This window comes from Epargyreus clarus, unplaced genomic scaffold, assembly GCF_041222505.1.
Source record: "Epargyreus clarus isolate Ecla_fem2 unplaced genomic scaffold, WU_Ecla_fem_2.2 ptg000017l, whole genome shotgun sequence".
Lineage (NCBI taxonomy): Eukaryota > Metazoa > Arthropoda > Insecta > Lepidoptera > Hesperiidae > Epargyreus > Epargyreus clarus.
This window is the reverse complement of record NW_027332225.1, coordinates 3877777-3903482: the sequence shown is the minus strand read 5'-3', so window position 1 is coordinate 3903482 and position 25706 is coordinate 3877777. Positions and strand designations below refer to the sequence as shown.

The 25706-nt window shown below is 34.0% G+C and overlaps 1 protein-coding gene across 1 annotated transcript in view; it reads right to left on the bottom strand.

Annotated features, from left to right (window-relative positions):
- Positions 1-4629: 4629 nt before the first annotated feature.
- sigmar (Tumor necrosis factor alpha-induced protein 8-like protein sigmar) overlaps positions 4630-25706 on the bottom strand; it is a 93185-nt gene continuing 72108 nt past the window's right edge. Inside the window, exons 3-6 of the mRNA XM_073081925.1 lie at positions 7100-7233; positions 6448-6606; positions 5892-5989; positions 4630-5548 (exon numbers count right to left, since the gene is read on the bottom strand). Of these exons, the coding sequence (XP_072938026.1) occupies positions 5377-5548; positions 5892-5989; positions 6448-6606; positions 7100-7233 (563 nt within the window). The 3' untranslated portion in view covers positions 4630-5376. The remainder of the gene's footprint in view (positions 5549-5891; positions 5990-6447; positions 6607-7099; positions 7234-25706) is intronic.

Sequence of the window (25706 nt, the reverse complement as noted above, 5' to 3'; positions counted from 1 at the left end):
AGTCAAAGAAATATAATAGAAACTATACAAAAACTCGATTTTGATTAAACTAAGCTGTTAAACAATAAAAAGTTATATACCTGTTTAGATTTGTCATGATTAAACTCGATGTATCTTAGTTTATTTAATTATTTATTGCCTTTGCCTAAAAACTTGTGGATATTTCGTAGAGAGAACATTGTCAATATTTATAATTACTATTTTTTTATAATTACTAATAGTCGTTAAAGTCTGTATCATAAAAACTTAATACTGAAAATACGTCATAAAATCACAAGTTTTGCAGATTTTCAGTTATTCCTTAAACACTACTCTCTGAGGCAAGATTTTATTGCGTGCAATGTATGTGCAAAGATATTTAAACAAATTATAAAAAAGTAAGTATATATCTTAAAAATGGTACAATGATTTTGGACACTACTATAGTTAAATAAAGTTTTCGTTCATATTATCATAACAGTGTAATTTGTTAATAATTTAAGACATAATTATGACTTGAATTAATCTATTCTGCGCTGTTTTAATTAATTTAATAGTATAAGAAAATTAATATAATAGTATAAGATGGTGTACGTCCAATGGCAAGAATGTTTTCAGTTTATAATATTCATATAACATGTTAATGTTTTGATAAAATTGTCAATTTGATGTTATGAGCTAACTTTTATTGCTAGACGATATGGGTTAGTCCAGATATGCTTGAACTAGGTCTAGATTACTCTTTTGGTCCGAAAATTTTATTTATTAAGAAATAGGGCTAATGAATATTTTTGTCATAAACCACAATAGAACTGAACAAAGTTATTGTTAATAATAAGATTAACAAGGTTATGCTTGGAATATAATTTTGGGCTTTGTCAATATTCAAATACGAGTACCATTTCTATTTAGTATTTTATCATTGAAAAATTTCCCTATATTGTTTTTTTAGATTTATATCAAAAACATTCAAGTGCCCCCTCTTTAATATAGATAGCCATATGTTGTAATAACTTTTAACAACCCAATACAGTTAATACAAAATTAGGATATTAGAAATACTGAAAAACTGTAAATATTTCGTTTCAGTTAAAGTTTCAGTTTCTGTTATAGAAAAATAATGGTGTTGTGTTTGCATGTCAATTGTAAACGAGATACGAATTATACACCAGATTAAAAAATATAATTAGTATTTTACGTGTACAGGCTATAGTTTCTTTTATTTTGTTTTTAAACTTTATCGTTAAATATTTTTGTACATAAAACATAAATTACAAGACTTTCTACTTTCTTTCCCGTATTACACAACATTCACATACAAAAATCTATTTTAATTTAGATTATCTTAGTAAACGACAAATTTTAAACGGTTATGATTAAGTATACACATTATAATTTTCATTTTCCCTGAGAAGTATAAGTAAGAACTTCATTTATACTCCTTGAAATCCTTTAACGAATTGTATAATTCAAATTTTCACCCTTTTATTTGATTTTCAACACGTACCAAAGGTCCAATATACACTTGCTTAAAATGTAATTTAAAAAACGCATAATCTTATTTTATTTTGTTTAAATATAAAAATACCTTAAATTAAAATATTATCGCCATACAACCCTCTATTGCATGTAAATAATCACACGAATTTATAACATTATTTTTATAGCCACATGCAATTTATACCAAATTCGCATTCCACTTTACTACTACAACGATCGTGGCATTGCTTTTATTCACTAAATTTAAATAGAATTTCTGTAAATTAACCGACTTGGCCTTAGTTTTTTGAGTATTATTTTCATTAAAAATGTATCAGTTAATGGGTACAATGCATAATACACATACGTGTAATAAACCAAAGTCGTGGTAATTGTTAAGTGGAACATTCAACACACATACTTCTTATTACATTGAAGACAAACATATCCACTTGGCGACATAAACAATAATTCTTTGAAAAAACTTCTTAATAAAACTCAGTATTGGTAACCGCCATCAAACAACACTAACCATTAACATACAGTAATTTCAATTATAAATATTAACCTATCGTATGTACAATTACAATTAAATGCAACGCCAATAACTAAACACGGTTAAAATCTTCATAAAATTACATTAAAACAGGCAAGGGTTTTGTCATGACGATATGGTTATAATCAATTGTCTGTACACCCTTCATCTCTAGAGATTTAATAGTCATTACCAGTCATAAGGGGAGAGTGGGGACAATTGAACCATCTTCTATTGGTTATCATAGAGTCATTACCATTCCACTGCATAGCATCGGTCACGTTTTAAAAGGATTATGGCAGTTGTCCATTTCAGAGACCTTATGTAGGTTGGTTGCATCATGCCCTTAATGGTTAAAATAAATAATTTCTTCCTAGTACACTTGTACTACTGAGAAATCAAAGATGGGAACTCGAGTCACTAGTGCCAGATATTAAAAATTACCCTTGATAATCACATCTTTGTATTTTCGTACTTCCAATTAGAATATCAAATACGCAAGTAATTTGAGACACACGTAGGTAATTATCAATAATTTAATGAAAAGATGGATTTTGGTGTTTGGAAGGGACTGTGGATCAAATGTCCCCTACATCCCCTATCAAATTAGAAGATAGAAATATAAACAAAACAATTTTGATATTAGATTATATGCTTCGTCATGACCCATTTTTGCAAGACTTGGCAAACGCACGGCAAGTACAAGATAAATAGCAATATTGCCAACGTTACAAATCCGTACTAAGCGATATGCTTCTTTCTTACAATCTATAGTAAAAACACTTATTATTGTATCAGATTCACGAACTACCATTATTGTTAAAATTTGATATAATTACGGTTCAAACTGCACACGATACGGCGTCGTATCGTCGTTGCGACGTCGTGGAATGTTACGATGTAGCGTCGTGGGAATCTACGATGTTTAAAAAATTTACGTCGGGAACATTGGTTATCCTGGTTTATTTTTTTTAAAGTGATTTTGATCATTTACTATTATTAATTTATTTATTTTGTATGCTACTCCAATATAAAAAAAGGAAATATAAAAAAATGCACGACGTAAATTTACACGATGCGACGTCGTAACGTTACACGACAACGTCTCACAATGCGACGCCGTACCGTATGTTTTAGCCCTTAATTCCGTTTTAAATCATGTGTCTATACAATTAATATGTATATTCTTACGTAGTTAAGAGTTTGTGCCACAATGCCATTGATCATATAACCAATGGAAGAATACAATCTTTCAATACTGATCAAAGAAATGCGTTTGAAAACACGTCTCGAATAAACAATACAAGATGAAAGCAACGCTGAGTATTCGTCTTACGTCCGATTTAATAAACAATCTATCGTTCTGCATACCAAAGATACAGATTTGACAATGTACTAAAGATTATGAGGAAATTGTCTCCAACATTGGTATGCAAAACGTTGGATAGATCGGTTATAGATAACGTTAGAGAGCATGACACGTTCCATTCAAGGAGCTAGAGAGCTTGGTGGCTTGTCTAAATTATACAATGTGTCCGTTCAGCGATTTTGGAGTTTTTAGTGATGTGCAATGCGACAAATTTTATCGACAAATCCGCCTTATGGTTTATTATTTTTCTCAAAACCTTATGAAATGACAGCTTTTTACATTTTAGGTTATTGAAGTATTTATTATTATTAACCCCATAATTTTAACGAAATACTAAAATAACGTAATAAGTTAACGTTTTATAGTGTTTTTTTTTTGAAAAAGAAAATCATTTCAATTATTTTCAGTTCTTCATATTGATTTATTCCTCAGATTGAAAGTTATCAATTAATAACCCTTTTGTGTTTGCAAATCCTACGAGTATTTCGGTAGACATTTCTAAATTTAATGACATAAAAATGTAAATAGCTGTCAATTCATACTTGGCGAAAAATGAGAAGTTTTATCGATAAAATTGGTCGTATTGTACATCATTAGGTCTCCAACCGCTGACCAGAGACAAGATAAACGCGTGCAAACGGTGAAATCAAAGCCGAAGCTACTAAGATCAAGACTGATCGTGCGAAGTTGCTTAGAAATACCAAATCTCCATTTGTGGAGATAACAAGTGATCCCATAGTCGGAGGGCGGCGTCGCCGTTGGAAAGGACCAAGATTGACTTGTCACTTATTTAAACGTGGTATAGTTCTCGAAATATTATTTGCACCGATTTTGTAGGCGAATAATGATTCAGTAACGCACGGGTTATTATAGTGCTGACAACTAGTTTTGATACTTTTGTGTGTAAAGTAATCACAGATTAAGTTACACTTGAAATATATTTTTATGTAGTCGGAAATATGTATTTCAAGTGTAACTTATAACAGGGTAATTTATGAAGATTCGAAGATAAATTCACAAAATTTGAATTAAAAAAATAGTTCTTCATAAGTAATAAAATAGTTCTTCATAAGTAATAAAATTAGATTCTAATCCGCAAAACCCGAAAAGTAGGCAATGGAGTGATTTTAAGTTTCAAAATTTTGTATTTCAATAATATACGAGTGTTTACCCCAAATTTGCTCTTATGCCGAAATTTTAAAATTAACATCAGATCCATGTAATCAGAACTTGTATACACTAGTAGAACTCGAATATAACTCGAATATAATGCCCATACGATCAAGATCATTCGATCCATACGTGTAAAGAATATTTCGACTATACGCACAGCTTTGGTAGCAGGACGGCACATGTTCAGCGCAGTGGCGTAACTATACCGTAAGGGGCCCGTGGCAAGTACAGCATGGGGCCCTAAAAAATTTTCGCTCACGAATACGTGTTTTAGGGAGTTTGGTCCTGGCGACCTATTTTATAAACATTTCAAGATAATTTATTTTTCACTTGTCACTTTGGGGGCATCCATTAATTACGTTAGATTTTTAGCGATTTTCCTATCCTCTTTCCTTAGAGAGATGTCGTGAAATTTGGCTCAACCCCCTCCCCCCTAATCTCACGTAATACAAGATGTGTGTTTCTAATGAAAATACCGTTGAATTCATTCTAAAAAGAAAAAGAGTACATAATATATTTACTGATTGCTTATAAAGTAGACTAGAATTACAATGAAAAAGTAAACTGCTTTATTTATTGTAACAGTATTTTCTCTCGTATTTTTTATTTCTAGTATTTTAGTATTTTTAGTATTTTACGTTATATTTGCCGAGACCCTCCTCTCCCCGAAGTAAAATGAGATTTGGTTCGACCCCAAAACATCTTACGTAATTATTGAACGTCCCCTTTTGAACTCGCAGCCTCTCGAGGGCCCCGTCAAGATGGGGTCCTGTCAGGCCGGGGGCCCGTGGCATTTCGCCAGTCCTGCCCTATAGTTACGCCACTGTCCCAGTGTGGTGGTTTATAGCAGACCCCTGTCCAGTTCCTTGCGCAGCATCCTGGTCAGTTTGAGCACGTCCTCGTCTATTTGTCCCGCGAAGAGGGAGTCCAGGAGCTCGTCCCGGGAGGCAAGCGCGAACACGCCGGCCAGACGGGACACCGACTTGTCTGATAAGTGCCGTTCTACAACCGATCTGGAAATAATTATTTTGCTATTACTATCAGTCTCAATTTAATTTACTTTTGGAACCTGAAACTCTTAACAAAAAGGTCGAATGACCGAGTAACATACATTCATTACATAAATGATTAGCAATTCAATGTTTTTTATGTGTTTTATGTCTTCCATTATTTCTTATTTCTTTTCCGCTTTCTTTTTAACATTAACTTTAGTTACTTTTAAAAAATAGCCAGATATGGAAAAATAAGCCAAAAAAAGCCAGACCCATAAACACCGAAGACATCTACGGGAAATAGTACGATTAATAAACGTGTAAAGCAGTTAACTTAATAGTCTGCACGATATACAATGCTTACTTGAGTGACTGGTGGGATTCACGCAGAGCGTCTTGTAGGAATCCTCTGTCGTAAGAGAAGTCTACCTCGCAAAACGATACCACTGCCATTAGCACCGTCTGTCAAATACAAAAAACAAATAAGATATGACATGGAATGGTAGTACATTACAGAAATACCCTTAGTATATTGGTATGATGTTACCACTGTCAGATAGATAAATGGTTATTATATATCTACAAATAGAAATTGAATTCTATCTGAAATGTAATTCAGATTTTTTTGTAAGTAACGTAATGTAATATGTATTACTTGTGAGATACATTGTGTTTTCATCTCATCGCATCGCATAACACAAGTAACATTCTATATTTTTTAGTACGATTGCCAAGTCAATCTATTTATTTAAAACATAATAGATTTTTAATATTGATATGGTCTACTAAGATGATGTTAACTTAACTAATTACGAAATAATTTAAGACAGAAGGCCTATTAAGTAGAAGAATTAAGTTGTGAGACTTGGTTTTATTACAAGTTATGGTTTTGATGGCATAGAGTTTATTAATATCCTTACATGAAACTTGGATCTAAAGGCGCCGAGAGCCCGCTCGTCAGCGGCGGAGAGCTGACCGTGCCGCCGCAGCACGCCCAGCTTCACCGCCGCCTTGATCACGTGCTTCACTAACTTCTCCGCCTCGCGCTTCTCGATGCGCTCCCGTAGCACTGTCAGGAACTGGAAGAAAAGGAGCTTTGTGAGATTTGAAATATCTCTCAGCAAATGAAGAAATGACGACGATTGAACTTGACAACGATGTCTCAGAATAGTTCTACGTGAAATATCTCGTCAATAATACAATATTTACGTATGTTCATTTTTATTTTTACTGTTAAAGCTATGATAATTGCTTTTTATAACAAACATTTTACTACGTATTCTTACATATGTACATTGACAGAGCGAAAAAATATTCTAAGGAAATAATTACTTTTGTCCCAAAAAAACATTCCTATTTGAAACGGTTACATATTTAGAAATATTGTAAACAACTTTAAGAAATAGGCATATATTATTAAACTACAGGGAAAATTAACTTCATTTTAATGCATAACATAAGGTATAGTATAATGAAATTTAAATAGAGCTGTGAGTACTGAAGCTATTCTGGAAAGGGGCTAACGATATTTTTATAAAATATAGTCGTAGTCAAAATCTAGTTGATCCCTACCTGATCCAGTAGTTTGGCGGCATGCTCGTCGAGGATGAGAGCGCGCGCGCTGGCAGCGCCGCCGACTCTCGAGAGGAACTTCTTCTGCGCGCGCAGTGAGATGTCGCGGGCGCACCACGCACCGCCCTCCATCGCTGAGGACAAAATAATAATAGGTAAATATAACCACTAATCATATATTACAGGGTGGCGTAAAATTAATCACCCTATTTTGTTTTTGAATAACTTTTGTTCTGAATAAAAAAGTGATTTTGAGTAATAGAGTACTTTACCAGGACCTGTAACTTTTTTTTGCCTATTAGAAAATATGATATCTGTCAAGGGTCTTCCACCAGCGTTGATACAAATTTGCGCCCGATTTTCCACGACTTTCCTTAAGATTTCCGCTCATAACACTTCGCAATCCAAATAGGGTGATAAATTTTGCGCCACTCTATAGTTGTGAAGGTGGTCGAACCGTTTGTGGTTCGACTACGGCGGCACCACTGCCACAGCTATTTCTGCCTCATAAGTACGTATCCTTATAAAAAGGCTTTTTCACACGAGTTATAAGGGTAATGTTTTTGGGCGGATTTATGTATGTCTCAATTATTATATTTTTAGCATATGACGTGTCCTTAAATAAGTTTTAATTGTGAGGAATGACATAGGCTACACCCTATTGTACTTTATTACTTTTAAGTTTACACATATCCCGTACGAAATTCAAATCTAATGTATTACGGTTCAAAAGATAGATCCTGTGACAAACGGACAGACAGTGGAGCCTTAGTAATAGAGTTCCGGATTTATTCTTTTTGTACGGAACCATAAAATAGTAAAAATATTTAACATCTAAAAAGCTTAGCCAACTGGCGATCAAGTCATGCAAGGTCAGAATATGAATACAAATTTAGTAACATATTTTAAAAGTAAATGGAATTGTTTTAAGAAACCTTGACTGAACTCTATCCGATTTATGGACCCGGGTCTATTATTTAGCATTACACTATTTTATGTATTATTTTATACAAAAAAGCTTTTTATATTTTTCATTAAATGAATCTTTTTCACATAACAATTAAAATAATTCTATAAGAGTTCATTTTAGAACGTAATTTGAATTTGAAATTCGTAAACGCTTCTATCCTCTGTAGAAGCAAGTTGGCAACATAAACAAGAACTAGAGCCATTAATGGAGCTAACTCGTAAACGTTGTGAGAGAAACTAACGAGAACTATATTAGCTGGGTCCGAAACTAAATACCTATGTGACCATATACTTAGTACATGTTATACAGAATTACAGATAATGATACGTTAATGGTACCTTTGTACCTAAAGTACTATTTTTCAAAAAGGATGTACCTATTAATTTAGCTAAAAACTTATATTCATTTCCAATTTAACATTTTTTAAACAGCAATAGTAGATGAGCAAGTCTACTTGATGGTATGTGGGTACTGCTGTTCTAAAATCTGTAATCAAACTCAGATAAAACTAGATTCCTACCTGAGGTGGCCATAGATGCGCCGCCACCCCTGACGACTACGCACGAATGCCTCAGCAAATATGTCTCCCTTACCACACCCTTCAAACCAGAACACAGCAGCGCTTAAAACTGTTGTTATTAAGCAGGAATAGGTGTGGCAGTGGTGCCGCCGTGTCGAGCCACAGAGGGTTCACAAGGATCATCTTACAAGTTACTTTTCTTACAACTGTTTAGTTAATAATGTTAAGCCATTGTTACGCTTATGAAACCCTTGCCTAAACGGCTATATTCGTCCATTTGTCAGTCACCCACGTTCAGTGCGTGCTGTGCATTCATTGCAATTTGTCCGGACACTGGGCAATTTGTACCAATTGCATCTGTCCGCGAACTGGGGCACAGGACTATTAACTTGTTTTTATCAACTGCATCTCATGATTGTACCTTGTCTGTACATTAGCTTATAAAAATCACGGATGAATATCCTCTAGAGGCGTTTTACTGTAGTTTTTACTGGGCTGGGCATGATGATGGCCAGTGGATGAATAACTTTCCGTAACTAGATAGGTGTCGTTGAATATAGCCAAAATTACTTTTTCTGATTCCCTACTCAACTAATTTAAGCGTCCCCTCTTTTCATAACAATATAATCGCCTTTTGAGAAGTGCTAAAGTTCATAGTCCAATCACGGAATCAACATTAAGTTTTTTCGAAATAGATAAACTCCTCCCTAAATTGTTTAGTTATGACAACAAACTCAATTATTTTTTCTTTCGATAATATCTTATTAACAAATGTTTTACCCGGAAAAGGTATATGTCCTCCATTTTGAGTTGCTTATTTCAACTTAAATATTTACATATTTAAGGTGTACAGAACAAAGGCATTTGAATACTAACAAAATAACATACCACTCAAAGTCAAGGTTGCTCACACACGCTACTCCCAAACTGACTTCATGAGATATTAACATGACATGTGCCTTCTATCGTTTGCCCCGACGTGACGTTATGTAAATGTGCCGCCCCGAGAGCTTTAATTATGCATGAAGCATGCATACAGTTTACGATTAGCGAGGTATCTAAAACATCTTCGGATAAAACTAGGAAATGTTGCTTTTAAAGAAAAACTTTAAGAACAAGAAAGGAAGAAAAAAAGGAAAAGCAAGCACAAGAATGAAATGTGAAAGAAAAGATTATCTGTGGTAAAGTATACACAAGACTACGCTTTCAATACGAGTGCAAGAGGATATTCAATTCAAGAAATATAAAAGCAGTGGTTAGAAATGTTTAGAAACTTGGACTTCTTAATCGTGAGGCTCGAGGCACGCACGTATCATTTTTCAATGCTTGCTTAAAGGAAAATTAAATAAACTTGCTTGTAAACAAAGTTCTTTTTTCAAAGGTTTTGTGAAATCTATAATTCCGACTTCGACAGCGTAGTACACTATGGCCAAGATATTCGTGCCCAGCAGTGAGAGCTGCGTGGAAAATTCTCTGCATTTTCGTGAAAAGTTGCAAGCTAAATCAGTCGAGAATTGCTAAGTTTTTTTCCCATGAAATAAGGTACTGGTATATAGACAAAGTAGTAGATTTATGAAAAAACTAAAAACATTTTTATGTTTTCATTTCTAGTAGAAGGAGCAGAACGCTTAGAAAAGGTAAGTACTAAATTTTAAATCAGATATAGTCAACCAATTAAATTTTATTAATGTTTAGATAATTGCAACATAACTATCCCAATTATTCCAAGGTTTCATTATTATGCGAGCCACGTGTAAGTTAGCACCAGGACAAACAAACACAAAGAAAGAGCAACTAGGAAGTTGAGCGCAAATTAACGAAAGTTTCGCTTTTAACAAAACGATGTTTCCAGAAGTTTGAGGGTGTGAGTCGACGACAAAATAATATATAATTAAGCGATGAAAGTTTGCTAAACATTAGTTTGCAAGTAAGGTAAGGCTTGTTACGGAAGTGTTTCTTGAAAACGAATTATATAGGAATAGGAAAGGCAAGGATAAGGTAATTTTGAAACTTCCATTGTCCCTTAAGAAAAAGGTATCCTACCCTTACACACGAATTTGCTTGTATATGACATAATTGGGAAGGGTTCAAAATAATTTATTTTAGAAATTGCTTCGTCCTAAACAAGTCATAAAAAGCAATGGCAATTTTACTGAATTTAGATCACACTTTTCAACAAGGTACCATTTATTGATTAACTTAAATGTAATTGTATTGTATGTAAGATACTGGATCGTTATTGAGTTTATATATATAATTTAGATCCTTATATAGTTAATCAACACAATTAATATTTATAAATAGCAGTAACATCCAGAGTTATGATATAATTAGTGCTTCATAATTGTTATTTGAGGTAATTGAACGAGTGATATCATTTGCACTACCGAAATAGCTTTAATTGGCAAGGTTAATATGACAAATTAAAGTTCAAATTATCATTACATCATGGTAATCGCAATAACAGAGGTAATTATGTTTCTGCAAAACTCTAAACTTCAAGATATTAAATAATTTTCAAATTCAATAGTATAATAATAATGGTATAAACCTAATGGTAATTTTAAAATAAATATCAATTACAATTTAATTTGTCTGATCTCAGAATATGTCGACACCTTTATTTCCCATTGGTGTTGTTTAAGGGATTGGGACTAAGAGATTAAATCCGAAACCCTTGTACAATAATCCAAGGGTTAGTCGATTCATTAAGCGACTTAAATTGTTTAAAACCTTTTAAATTTTAACAGGGCTTCTTATACAAGGCACAAAACGAAGCAATTTTCAAAGGTATGTCACAAGGGCATATAATTAGACCTATATGTTTTGTCAACAATACTATACTTTATAGGCTATGGCTACTAATAGTCCCAAAAAGGTATGAACCACTATTTATTACCGGTTCACTTGATGTACAGTCAGCTTCATTAATAGATTACCAGATCAGATTCCAAAAATACCTAAACACCGAAACATTCATAAGTAGCCAAACATCATAATTATCATGCATCATAGTTAGTTGAAAATTAATGCCATAAAAGTAGGCGAACACCGTTCGTGCAAAATAACTCACTAATATGATATGTCACTGTTTAGCTACTTTTGACACTGTAGTGTTTATACTTTTGAAATTTTACGACATGCATCTAATTATGGTGCTAGTTATGTTTATATACTTACACCTAGTATATGTATTTTTGAAACCTTAATGTGTTCATCTACTTTTGGAGCTGACTATACCTGGACAAACAATAAACCTTTAAATAATGGGACCCGTGTCCCTAGCATACGTTATCCATACATGTTTGCTCACTGGATTAAATCGCTCGACCCGACGGAAACTGTATTCTAGTCACGAAAGGTATATTGATCTTTTAATTTTCTCATACACCTTTATGTCTCTATTTGAGATCTTTTGAATGTACTCAGATTATGAAGTTGTGCAGAAAATTCGATTTATTCGTTTGTTGCTATTACAATTTATATAGATCACTATTTGAACCGGCAAACGTTGTATTGCCATATAAATAAAAAAAATGTTAAGGGTGAACAACCCTTATCACATAGGGGTATGAAAAATAAATAGTAGCCGATTAATCCATATAAAATTTGATGAAAATCGGTAAAGCCGTTTCGGAGGAGTACGGTAACTAACATTGTGACACGAGAATTTTATATATAAGATTATCATTAACAACCTATTACTGTCCCACTGCTGGGCATGGGTTTCCGCTCAAAGTAAATAGGAATAGGCCATAGGCAACCGCACTGGCCAAATGCGAATTGGTACACTTCACATTCCTTGGATTTTTTTTAAGGTTTCTCAGGTATGCAGGTTTCCTCACGATGCTTTCCTTCAACGTTAAAGCAAGTGACAATTAATTTCTAATACGCACATAACTATGAACCTTGGACCCCTCGTTTGAGAGGTCGCTACGCTAAATGTACAACCAATACAACCTTTTACGTAAACCAGTACAATCTTTTACGTTAAATCATAGATTAGTAAAGATTACTCACTCCTAACAAGAAAATGTACCCAGTTTTGAGAATTGAAATAGTTGCGAAAAAAAGTTTTGCCTCGTCTCCGTGCTAAAATGTCCCTAAAATATTTGAAATAATTATTTATTTATTATGTAAACTACGCAGTATTAGTTATTTATTCGTAAATGTTCTCTAAAAATGATTTTATTTGTCAAGAATTCAAAAAAAGAACTTACTAATAAGCCGTTTGTGGCTTCATTCAATTTCAAGGCGGCGAAGTATCTTTACTAATCTATCCGTTAAATGTACAACCACAATGAGTTACTTATTTACTCTACAAAATATTATTATAGCAATATGCCTCGTATTCTCCAATAAAACCAAATCGTTTGGAGAATTAGTTATTTATTGGTTATTCATTGAATTGTAAATTAGGTTGTAACGAAAATATATTATTATGAGGTTTGCCCTATTGAATCACCCGTAAGTAACCACATACACGATACAAATATATTTTTGTATATGATATATTTAGGTCTCTATGAATAGGTATGACCAATTCGCTAAAATATAATATATTGCTATTTAAGGACTATGTAATTTTCATGTCGGCATGAATCATTAATGAAATGCTTTGACCATAATTATAACCAGTTGTTTTAGTATGGCAGCAACACCGGTGCACTTATACTTATCTGTGTTCTATTATTGGTGTTGACATCAGTATCGAATTGGTTTTACGAAAAATTAATAATTTGACAAAGAAAAAATACAGGTGGTAGATTACAAATATAATTGTTGTTAAACTCCTGCGACACCACCGCCGCACCTATTTCTACCTAATAACAGTAGTGTTAAGCGCTGCAGTGTTATGGTTTGAAGGGTGTGGTTCCAGCTTATTCGTCTGGGATAGCAGTGTATCTGTGACTGATATTATTTTATCGGGGGTTGATTACAGATGGCCACGGGTGGCAGTAGCCACTTATTATCAGATAGAGTGCAGTCCCTTCTGCTACTAATACTCTTCTCCTTAGTGTTGATTTACAATTGTATACCAATACAAGTGGACCAACTCTCAACCCAAAACAGATCTAAAAGGTTACCTGACCGGTATTCAAAACTCAGAACCCGCGACTATGACAACCAGTCACGCGATCCGGTGCATTATGAATCACTAAATTAAATAAAGAATCCAAACAGTTCCGAGTAAAGCAGTGAGCAATGCTTCTAGAAGCTTGTTTCACGATCCCACCTTGACGAGATGTCAAACAACCATTCTTTTGTTCTTGTTTGTTTTCTAGAATGACGCGAATTTCTGTGATATTTTGTATTTCTTCAAGAAATAATGAATGTAAGCCAAGGTTGTTTTTATACACGTAAATTAATATATTACATATAATAATATTATAATGTATAGTTAATATTTTCAATGATTTTAAGCTACTTATTGATTAGGACTTAGTCATTCTTTATTTCGTGAGCGTTAAAAATTAATTAATATAGCGCATACTAATTAAAATGACACAAAAGCAGGCTTAGTAATAGCGATAATCAAATTCTTATATCTTTCTCTGTTGTTATAAACAAACAAACCTACTGAATTAGACAAGATTGCTTAGATATGGAGTTTAATATAGAGTTCATTACCGCCGTAACATAATATAGAAATCCAAAAGATTTATTTGGAAAATTGACTGCGAAATATCATAATTATTCAGATCTATGACTTAGCATAAAAAGCTGTCTTGCCTGTGTTTAAAGGCAAGGTGGGTTGCAGGTGTAAAGGTCGTGGTTATTACTGAGTCATCGCTGCGGCAAACGAGCCTGGGTCTGTGACCTAGGCACCACCTTTACCTACATTTGTTGATTAACAATGTTTACAGTTTACAGATGAAGGTATAGATGTACAATACAATATACCATATAGTCCAGTCAAATTAGACCAAAAAATAGGTTGAAATTACATAAATTCGTAACAAGCTGAATATTGGTACAATTGTTCAAAATACAATTATAAACAAATCCTGAAAGTTCCCCATCATTCCCGTGTATGGAAAAAATATTCAAGGTCAAATGTCATAAAAAAAGTTTTAATATGTGAAAGTATAGGATATAAAAATGAAATTAAAAACATCGAATGTATGAAAGTGGAATGAAATAATCATTCAGCAAATGGTGCCATTTGAAATAGTAATAAAAGTCAATAAAATCGAGGCATAGTATGGTACGCAAATAGTATAGTATACAGCAAGTCTTTACTCTCAACGTACGTAAAAACTACAAATCATTTAACCTCTTATTATTTAGAATAATACTCCTATAACTTTCGTAAATAGTAGCTTCTTGCAAAAGAAGGCCTGAATAAAGCTGAAATACAAAAAATAATGAGTACCAAAGAAAGAAGAATCCATTTCAACATTTTTACTATAGAAATTGAGTAATACGAAAAGCTACACAAAATAAAATTGTATACGTCTGTACCCTTACCATGAGTTTTCAAAATATCCCACAATTTTACGTTACGTTTACTCAATCCATTATTCTGTTCCGTTTGCTTCAGTAGACTGAGTGAACGTAACAATAAATAAGTACTCAAGTATTTTTGTCTGCCTCATATGTTCGCAAAAAAGAGAGACAAAACATAAAGCGCCATTTTGTCAATTTAGACATTTAATGTAACGTTATTTACACTATAGTTCTGATACAATCCGCTAGGGCCGCTGATTGGAATTTGTATGGGCAAATACGTAAACAAATACCGAAACAGACATATTTGTCAAAAAGTCAAAACTCATGGTAAGGGTACTGAATAGTTTCAAGCATCGCGTGAAAAACAGACATCGCCAAACAACAAAACGAACATTCTATACAACTGTTATATGTGGCGCGTCGCTAAACGCTTCCCTCTTGTACCTCCGGAACTTAATATCAGGATTACCATATCGCGTGCTAACCCAGCCTTGGCCAGCCCAATCACGTGGATCAATGTCAAGTTGATGTCCTTCACAATGTCAATGCGTAAGTTACTCAATGAAACGAAGGTCTATGTAATACAAGAACGGTCCGTTTCGTTTACTTCTTAGGGTTGTGGTTTCGAAGGGTCGATTTTGAAATTGATTGGAATCAACTTTTCTTATAATATTTGAGTAGTAGACGAGCATGCAGTCCACATGATGTTAAGTGGTAACTACTTCTGGGGACTAAGCTGGAGAAGAATCCATCCATGACAATGTCAATAAATAGAGGACCGGTTTCTGAAAAACAAATGTCCAATTTTCGTACCGCCCAGAAATATCAATCAAACAAAAAAGAAAAGATAAAACAGCATTTTGTTTTGTAGTTACAACAGAAATATCAAATATCGAATCTAGAGTCTCTAAGACCGAGTTGTTGCTTAACGATTAAACATATTAGAAATATTTGATTCAAAAATCTATTCTTCAATTAATCAGCGTTAAATCGATATCCCTAATACCCTACTCTACAGTAATGGTTCATAAAGTAACACACGGTGCCGGTATGATGAGGTAATTAAAGTTCGGGTTATTAAACGGATACTGTATTAAATGAAACTTTAGTTCGACTTCGGTATTACTACCTTACTTGTAGGATTAATATGTTCGTCTTGAGAACACAGATTTTGAAGGTTCCAAACTTTGTCATTGGAAAATAGCAAGACTTTTATAGATATAGATTGTAGATATCATGACTGTGTTTTAAACTTTTGCAGCTAGAGTGTCCATGCTACCGTTGTCATCATCTACATCTTGAGTTGACTCTAATCTAAAAGTAATATCCATAATTCTAAATACATTTTCAGTTTTTTACATTACATTTACATCTTTTAGTTGCCCCTGGTGGAACAAAATGTTCAACAAATACACAACACAACTAAAACCAAACAACAAAATAAGTTATTCGATGGTTAAATTCCAAGCAAGTCAAGGCAAAACTTCATTTTCACTACGACTTTTTCAAACGTGAACGTACTATAAGTGGATTCCTTTCTGCGTGTAAACCGATTGGTCCTATTAGGCACAGATGGGAGATAAGGTACAATGGGGTGTTAGTTTTATTGGAAACCCTCTAAGGAGTACGGGTGTTTTGCTTACAATGGAACGGTGCGAGCCAACTAGCAAGGACTGATCTGAAGCTGATAAACTTCGTAAATTGGCTATCGAAATAACTCTTGAACGGACAAAGTAGTATGGAATTGTATACTTGTTGTATATGTAGAAAGTGTAAGATGTATTTCAAACTGTAAGATAGAAAATAATAAATTCTAGAAACATAAACTAAATACTATTAATGAATCAATCAATCCATGATTTTTTCCATTGTTGTTGTCTACCAAAGATCAAAATGTCACAATCTGTAGTAGGCAAAAATGCCAAATATCGAATTATCCTAGACAAAAATAAATTATGAATTGATTACTTATGCTTCAATGGTGGATTCAATGGGTTGTTGGGCCGTCTACAGAATGTGTTTTCGAATATTTAGGGAAAGTACAAAAAATATTTAAGAATTTGTGTAGAGGTTTTTCTTATTATTTTCTTAAGAAGGGGCAATATAAAGTATATCTACAGAGGTTTGTGAAGTTTACGAAGCTGTACTTGAACGGTTAAATAATTTTTCGAAGTCATACGACTTCGGTATACGGTATACGATTAAGGTATACACTTATGGGTATAAGAAATTAATCGTCATAAATCATAACATTATGCTATAGCGGCGAAGGAAACTGTAGTAGATTTTTAATACTTTCAAAAGTATACCAACCTGTACTTCACCGGTAGGGACAACGCCCTTTTAACCTTCAACCCTTTACATTTTCAGTTTATAGCGCCACTGACCTTATAGTAATGTTAAAGACTGTTTTTTTGAAATGTGTACAGGAATTTAACTTTAGCGTTGAATATTTATTGGTTTAATCGGCATTCCAACCGCGTTATACCTATATGTCTTATTTTTGGCGCTCAAATGTAGATAACATAATATGTGATAACTTAATATATTATATACTAGGTGACCCGGCAAACTTTGTATCGCCTCATTTATCAAATATATTTCATATAAAATATAGCGTATGTTACTCGTAGATAATGTAGCTTTCGAATGGTAAAAGAATTTTTAAAATTGGTCCAGTAGTTTTTGAGCCTATTCATTACAACCAAACAAAGTTTTCCTCTTTATAATATTAGGGTAGATTATATTAAGTTATCTTAAACTTTCATAAATCAATACATGACTGTTTGTGTCCAAAATAAAATAAATAAATAAATATTTAATGATAAGAATAGAATACAATTTGCTTATAATATGGCCAAAAATGATGATGTTAAATTTATTAGTAACATGCTATCTCAAATAAACCCTAATAGCGTACATGCAAATTGGCCTCCATAAGGGCTATGTAGGCACATTTAGATAATCAACAAATGTTCCCGGATTGCAATTGCCGTATTTGGCTCCAGCTGCATGCACGACGGCAAATAATGGCCCTATTCTTAACCAATTGCTATTCAGATAGCCAATTTGCTGGATTTATTCGAGTTTAGTACATCAGTGATATTTGTAATATTACACAATTGAAAATATTCGTAACTAAGAATAATTAGTGAGTTTATTTTTTAACACGCTTTTATTAGCTTAAGTTGTATATATGTATGTATGTAGGTATGTATATAACGGAATATTTGAGCATAATTTTCACCAATTTCCACAACTTAATTTGAAACTTTGCACACGTATCAAGGACCGACAGTGCAATAATTTGATAACAGTTTCCCATTATCCTTATTAGATTCAATAATTCCCCAATTTATGAGTGGGTCATAGACTGAAAAATGAAAAATAAATAATAGTTTAAAAAAATAAAAAAAACACGCTTTTATTGCTAATCGAACTAATAATTTGAAAATAAATTATATTTTTAGTCGCGCCTTAAAAAACAGTTTTTTGAGACGATTTTTGCAACGGAAACCGTTACGCTGAAGCTTTACGTAACGATAATAACATTTAATTCAATTATCGAGTTATAAATATGTTACGATACATTAATTTTGTAATAATTGAAGAAGAATATAATACAGAAGATTTTTTATGGGTAATCTTGATAACAGGTTAAACGATTTTGACAGGATTTTTAAGCCAGAATAGAGGCTTTTATATAAAGTAAATAGGCTACTTTTCTGCTCCAAAATATTTAGGATTCTTGCTTAAGAATTTAAAAAAAAACATATAACACCATAGGTAGAAGTTATAAATAAACCTTGTTTACTTTGATCACTTACTTCCGGGATACAAGGAATATTATTTTGTGTCGAATACCAAACAATAACAAAAATATCCGACGGCCAAACGAGGAAAACATGTTGCTTATTATGGTACATTAGTCACACGTGTAAGGTAAACGAATATAACATTATTACTATTACATATAATAATGACATGAAGAATATTATGAAATAGTTATTAGTACCTAAAGTTTTTTAATATTGAAGTATGAAACGACAATGCAAGTCTACCTGATGATACGTAGCTACTGCCGCCAATGGATATCTGACATAAACACTGGATAAAATTAAATTACTAACTGAGGTTGGCCACCGGTTACCCCTAAGGGTTATGTTCAAATGCATCGGATAAGTACGAGTAAGGCTCCCTTAACATCCGAATCGAATACTGAATTAATATAACGACTACGAAATATAGGCTACTCTAGAAACCTGAGATATTACATCAGTAAAAAAATAACAAAAAAATAAAATCGACTTCTATGTCACTACAAAGTAAAAAATAATTGAAATAAATGTTGGTTTAGTAAATATTTCTGAAGTTGACGCTCAATATATTTCGTTTGATAACAGCGTAAACAGCGTATCCAATATGAGTCAATAATCGAAACCTCCTTTTTTGATGTCCGTTAAAAATAGGTCTTAACCAAATCTATACTATCTAATGCAAAGCCTCTAGAACACAGCAAAAATAAAATCTAGTCTTCATTCGTGTTACCTACAAAACCTACAAACTCAAGGTACACAACATAGTTGATATTTTAACGAAGTGCCATTATTTCGCGTGGCACAACGACGCAGGAAATTGGACCGAGCCGTTATTAGTCCCCAAGAAAGCCTGTTACCTCGGGTCTAGGACGGAGGGACTATACATTGATGTACTATATAATGATTGTAAAGGTGGTCGAACCCTTCGTGACTCGACTGCGACATTTTTATCTTATAACGACAGTAAGAGCAGTGGTAGCTTAGTTAAGAAACGCGGCCTCTTGATCGAGGGGTCCGAGCTTCAAATCCCAGACCTCTGATTTTCGATGTTATGTGCGTATTAGAAGTCAATTATCACTTGCTTTAACGGTGAAGGAAAACATCGTGAGGAAACCTGCATACCTGAGAATTCTAAAAAGATAAAAACGTTTTCAAAGGTATGTGAAGTCTACTAATTCGCACTTGGCCAGCGCGGTGACTATGGCATAATCATTCACCTGTCCCCAGCAGTGGGACAGTAATGGGTTGATGATGATGATAAACTACAGTTTTAAGCGCTGTGTTCTTATTGCATGGTTGTGGTTAATACAGGGTCACCTTCGCAAGGTATTTTAAATTGTCCTCAGGAAGAACTTCAATACATTTTAGAGTTGATTACAGAAATCCGTGGGCACAGTGACCTTCATTTATCATCTGGTGGACTACATGATCGGTTGCTACTACAATTTCATTAAAATATAAGTGTTTTTAATGTTTACGAAGAAACACTATTTTTTATTTTAAAGGCTAAAAGGTTGACATTTATCTATCCTTGCGTGATTATCAATGGATATCAATAATACAAACCATTAACTATGCCCATTAAATAAGATTTTAATATCTAATATCGCGGAATGAATCATAAGACCTTAAGTTATTCTAATATCCAAATAGTATGGCAGTAAATCTGGGTTTTATCAAATCATTTTAATAAACATACATAAAACATGTTGAAACAATATAGGAGCCCACAGTAAATTTATTGATGAGGGCAAACAAAAAAGACTCATTAATTATTTAGTTCCCAGAGTCACGTTTGATTGTACCCAGGGGTACCATCTACCCCTTATTGTTCTCAAGTGGGCGCTTAAATATACGTGTCCGTCCCAGGGTTACATGCATAAATCAACATCTTTCTATGACAAGCGACTTGAAACTCAAGGACATTACTATAGCATAAACTTTGGTTCCCAAACTGTACGCCGTTATTTTTTTTAATAATATAGAATTTTAAATGGCTGCCGCCCATGGACGTCTGTAATCAAACCAGGATAGGATTAGAATCCTACCTGGCGGCCGCAAATACGTAGCTACCTCTGAGGCAGGGTGTAGTGTTCCCGACTCAACGTCGGGATAGTAGTATCACTTAAACCCCATTTGGCTCGCTCACGCACCAACACGCCCGTACTCACCGACGGTCTAGCATGACTGCCCCCACACAGTCCGCTCTCATTCCGTGTCGTATGCGCTCGAGACAAACTACCCACAATATGATACACTACATCTCTCCCCTTCTTTTCATTTTTTTTTAATATAATGTATGTGCCAACGTAATTGACTAACGCAATTTAATGCAAACGCAATTAATAGCTCACAGAGAGAATGCCGCGATTGGATGTAAACAATTCTTCTTCTTAAGCTCTTGTCCCAGTGGTCGTCGTCATTATGTGGTCCTAGTGGCACGCTTAACAATACGCCACTGTTTTCTCTCGTTTCCGCCTTCCTGGTGCATTATTGTAGTGGGGCATTCACTATAATCTTAATCTGATCTTGATCTACGACTTGACAATGTAAACACAATTTAATACAAATAGGCTTGACACAAACTACCCCAAGTTCATATACTACTTCTCTCCCCTTCTTTATTTTAACGCAATTTATTGCATAATTAATTCTTTTTTTTTTTTTTTTTTTTATCTAACACAACATCGTCATCTACGCCGTTCCTTTGCTACGTGGAGAGAGTGTCGAGTGATGCTCGGATTTAGTCAGACCATCTTAGTATACGGCCTTTTGGGCGCTTACCTTGCCAGTAATCTTCAGTTCTTCCAGGTTGTTTCAGTCTTTTCCGGAAATGTGACCAAATAACTCCAGTACTTTTTAAAAATATATGGAAGAGAGTCTGGTATGCACATTAAGCTCTCAAAGAATGGAATTGTTGATACAGGATGCAGTCCAAGGTATATCCAACCAGTTCAGGGAATGCAGGGAATATGCAACCGTCCATGTCTCTGATGGTTTCTGAACCGTAGTTAAATATGGAGAATACTACTGAATTCACCCATGTCATTTTGGTTTCCGTCTCCAATTTTTCCATATTCTTTGTAGCAGAGTCATCCTACGTATTTCCTTTTCACAAAAGCCTGTATTGCTAATATTTGAGTCCAGATAGATACAATTACTGTAACTTAATGCCAATGCAGTCGAATGCCACCGCAATTCAATATCAACGCAATTTAATGCCAATACAATTTAATCCCAACGCAATTTCAAGCCAACGCCATTTAATGTCAACGCATTCTTATGCCAACCCAAACACAATTTAATGTCCACGCCATCTAATGTCAACGCATTCTAATGCCAACCCAAACACAATTTAATGTCCAAGCCGTCTAATGTCAACGCATTGTAATGCCAACCCAAACACAATTTAATGTTCACGCCATCTAATGTCAACGCATTCTTTTGCAACGCATTCATTATCACCGCAATTTAATGCCACCGCAATTGCATGTTGGGATTAAGATCAATTTATATCGCAAGTCAATGCAGCGTCAGCATACCTTTCTTCTCTCTTCCTGCTTTTTTTTATTATTATTTTTTTTTCCGAACCAAAACTTCCGTCTTTTTTTCCGACTGGTCCTTGATTTTTTTTTTTTTTTTTTTTTTTTTACAAGGTATAAGTCAACTGTCGATCGTTCCTTGTGCTTGTACCTCTAGCTTAAAGTATGACTGATAGCAGCTGTCTCACTGCACGTATTATAACAATTTACCATTGAAAAGGAAGTAAGAAACCTAAAGTGTTCTCATTTATATTAACTACACTTAACTATACAGCAAAATGAGTTCAAAGAACTCTGAGCGCAGCTGACCAAGTTTATCTGTTTACACGATGAGACCGAATAAATGCCCTAAACATAATTATAATTTGTAAGTAATATAAACTTATAAGTGCACAATGTCACTCACCGAAAAGCCACTCGTTAATTCATACTGTACCATAATATATAATGTCTCTTGCCTTACCGAGACTCGGTCCACGCCCTACGTAGACAGAATCCAAATTTAACAAATGCTGCCCATCGTTTCGTCCATGGCAAACACAGATCAAATGCCGTCACAGCACCACCAATGAGCTCAAGTCTTACTCACGTGACCCTAGAAATAGTCTAACGTTAGGTTAGACAACCAATGATGGCAAGCGCAGCCTTCAATGTGCCCGTGTCGCGTTTCACCTGTCCGTTAGTGATATTCGGCCTATTACCGATCAGTTATAGCAAATCGGCTATATCAAATGTTCCAAATATAACCAGGGATACAAAACTCACAAAATTCACAGCTCGCGAATTATACGAAATGTATACTTAAGTATTACCCTAAATATTATGCCAATAAGCATTATTACTTACTTATTTATCAACACTTTTTATAGTTGTCACCATCACATCACTATTGCATGTTGTTTTATTTTAACCGTTCATTTTAAAATACTGCTTAAGATTTTTTCCAACAACTCCACTCAATTCTGTGCCTCAATTTATTACAAAAATAACAAGACATACTGTCAAACAAAGTACATTTAATGTCAACAATGTAAATTTATATGTTCGTTCTATTGAATTGACTCCTTGTACAATTAACTTATAATTTACTAATTTAACCACGAGTTAGCGTCACCTCTGTTAATGAAACAGTTTACTCATTTACAAATACCAAGTGTGATTTTGTTTTTTTAAAGTTTAGATCAAATTGGAAATATGATTAACGTTCGCGATCGCTCAGGAAATTAGATAAAACCAAGATAGCTCAAATATATTATCAAAATATACAATATATTTATAGCAATGCTCTAAAAATCGAGACATAACCCCAAAGTAACACTGATTGTACATTTTGTCTAAAGTCTTAACCAAACCAAACCAAATTATTAACGTTTCGTAAGTGTTACCTACCCGCTTCCAAGTACATATATAAAATAACATACGGTACTGTATCGCCAGTTCTCTCCCCCTTTTTTCCTGGCACGCCCCAACACGTCTATATGACTCTCTACGGCCCGCGACTTCTCTAACAATCGTAAATACGAGTATGTCCCGCAACAATCCCCATGATTACGGAACACTCTGAGCCTGAATTGTAACAAAATGGAAATATATCACCTGAATCCAAGTTCTTACATAGCTGTCATCTCACAGATGCCCATCTGCTATTCGGTAAACAACCTAGTTTATTCTGCGCCAGATGTTTCATTACGTAGATGCGAGGAACTTTCGCAAGCAACAACTTCCCGGCAGAAGCCCACGAGGCCATAGGACCGGGTGCCTACCAATAGTGTACTACAGCAACTCGCCCTGAAACTCCACGCATCTAGTCCTGCCATGATTGTGCAAAGTGATTAAGTACACAGGGCCACAGAGCGGGCATTGACAAGATTTCGATATTAAAAATTCCATTCCGCTTCACACTAATAGTATCTTAAACTGACTGGCGTTTGACATATTATGTTTCAGTACAATTCATTACCAATTACCAATTGGTAATAAGTCATAGATCACACCCCTCGTATCAACGTCCGGTCTACTACTACTATAAACTTACATATCTTTATGATTAAACCATCCTACAATTATCGCGGTTCCGCACAATTTGCCTTACGTAACTCAGTAGTAATCAGTATTACTAACTATGATTACATATAGTAATCAGTAATTATAACTACAGATTACAAAAAGTAATCGTAAAAAAGTAGTTAAACATTTTGATTACTAACTACTAATTGTAGTTGCAATCACAATTATATGATTACTTTTCATAACTACATATTTAAAATGATGTTGGGCCTTTAAAAATCGTATATACGAGCGCGAGCTCACGCGTTCAAGTTTATGTACCTACTTGTGGTTTGCTAGGTAGTTAGTCAAGAGCCTGTTAGAGCGAAAGTGCAGCGTTAAGTCCCACCACCAAACAGACCATAGGCGGCATAGGAATCAAACCCACACCTTCGGGTTTTAACTCGGGTGGCTGTACAGGCTGTACTCTTATTCCACGTTTTACTCGTATTTCATTGCAAAATATAAATCCATAGAATTCAAATAATCAGTAGATATGACCACTAGATTTTAGCAATCAAATTAAAAGCTACATCATGTAGTCTGATCACTGTAGTTGAGTTATGTTACGATCAAAAGTAGTCAACTACAATGCAATCATAACTACATGCAGTTAAGCACCCCAGTCGCAGTTAGTAACCAGATTACAAATTGCAGGTAACAAGTAGTAACAACTACTCTGGTATCTAATTCTAATAACCTCTTGAAATTTATTCCGATAACCTTATATAACCTTTTTAGATGTCTTTGTAAGCAATCGATCAACTGTTCCAAATTTATTGGAATGTACCTACTTAGTATATTGCATTGCATACAGTCTTTTCCGTGACTTTGTAAACCTATGACAGATTTATGACTTTATTTATTAAATTCACTTCTAGATTTCATTTGCATGTTAAAATATTATTTTTTTGTAACAGTCACTCCTAGATTTAATGACCACACGCGACCTGTATATTATATTTTATATTACCACATATTTATTACACATTACTTAAGTGTCTTTTACTACTATTTGTCATAAAAACAGACAAAAACAATAACATTAATTATATTCCAATGTACATAGTCTCTTTAAGATTTCCATTTAGGAGGTAACTTTTGAACAATTTTTTCAAATCAATGGGGAACAACTCAAAAGTAATAATTATTTAAACTTAACCTGTTCATACAACGTGACAAAGCAGCTAACACGGCGAATGTCATATGTCTGACACAAAAGGGTAACTACGCGGTAAATATACTGATACACATTACA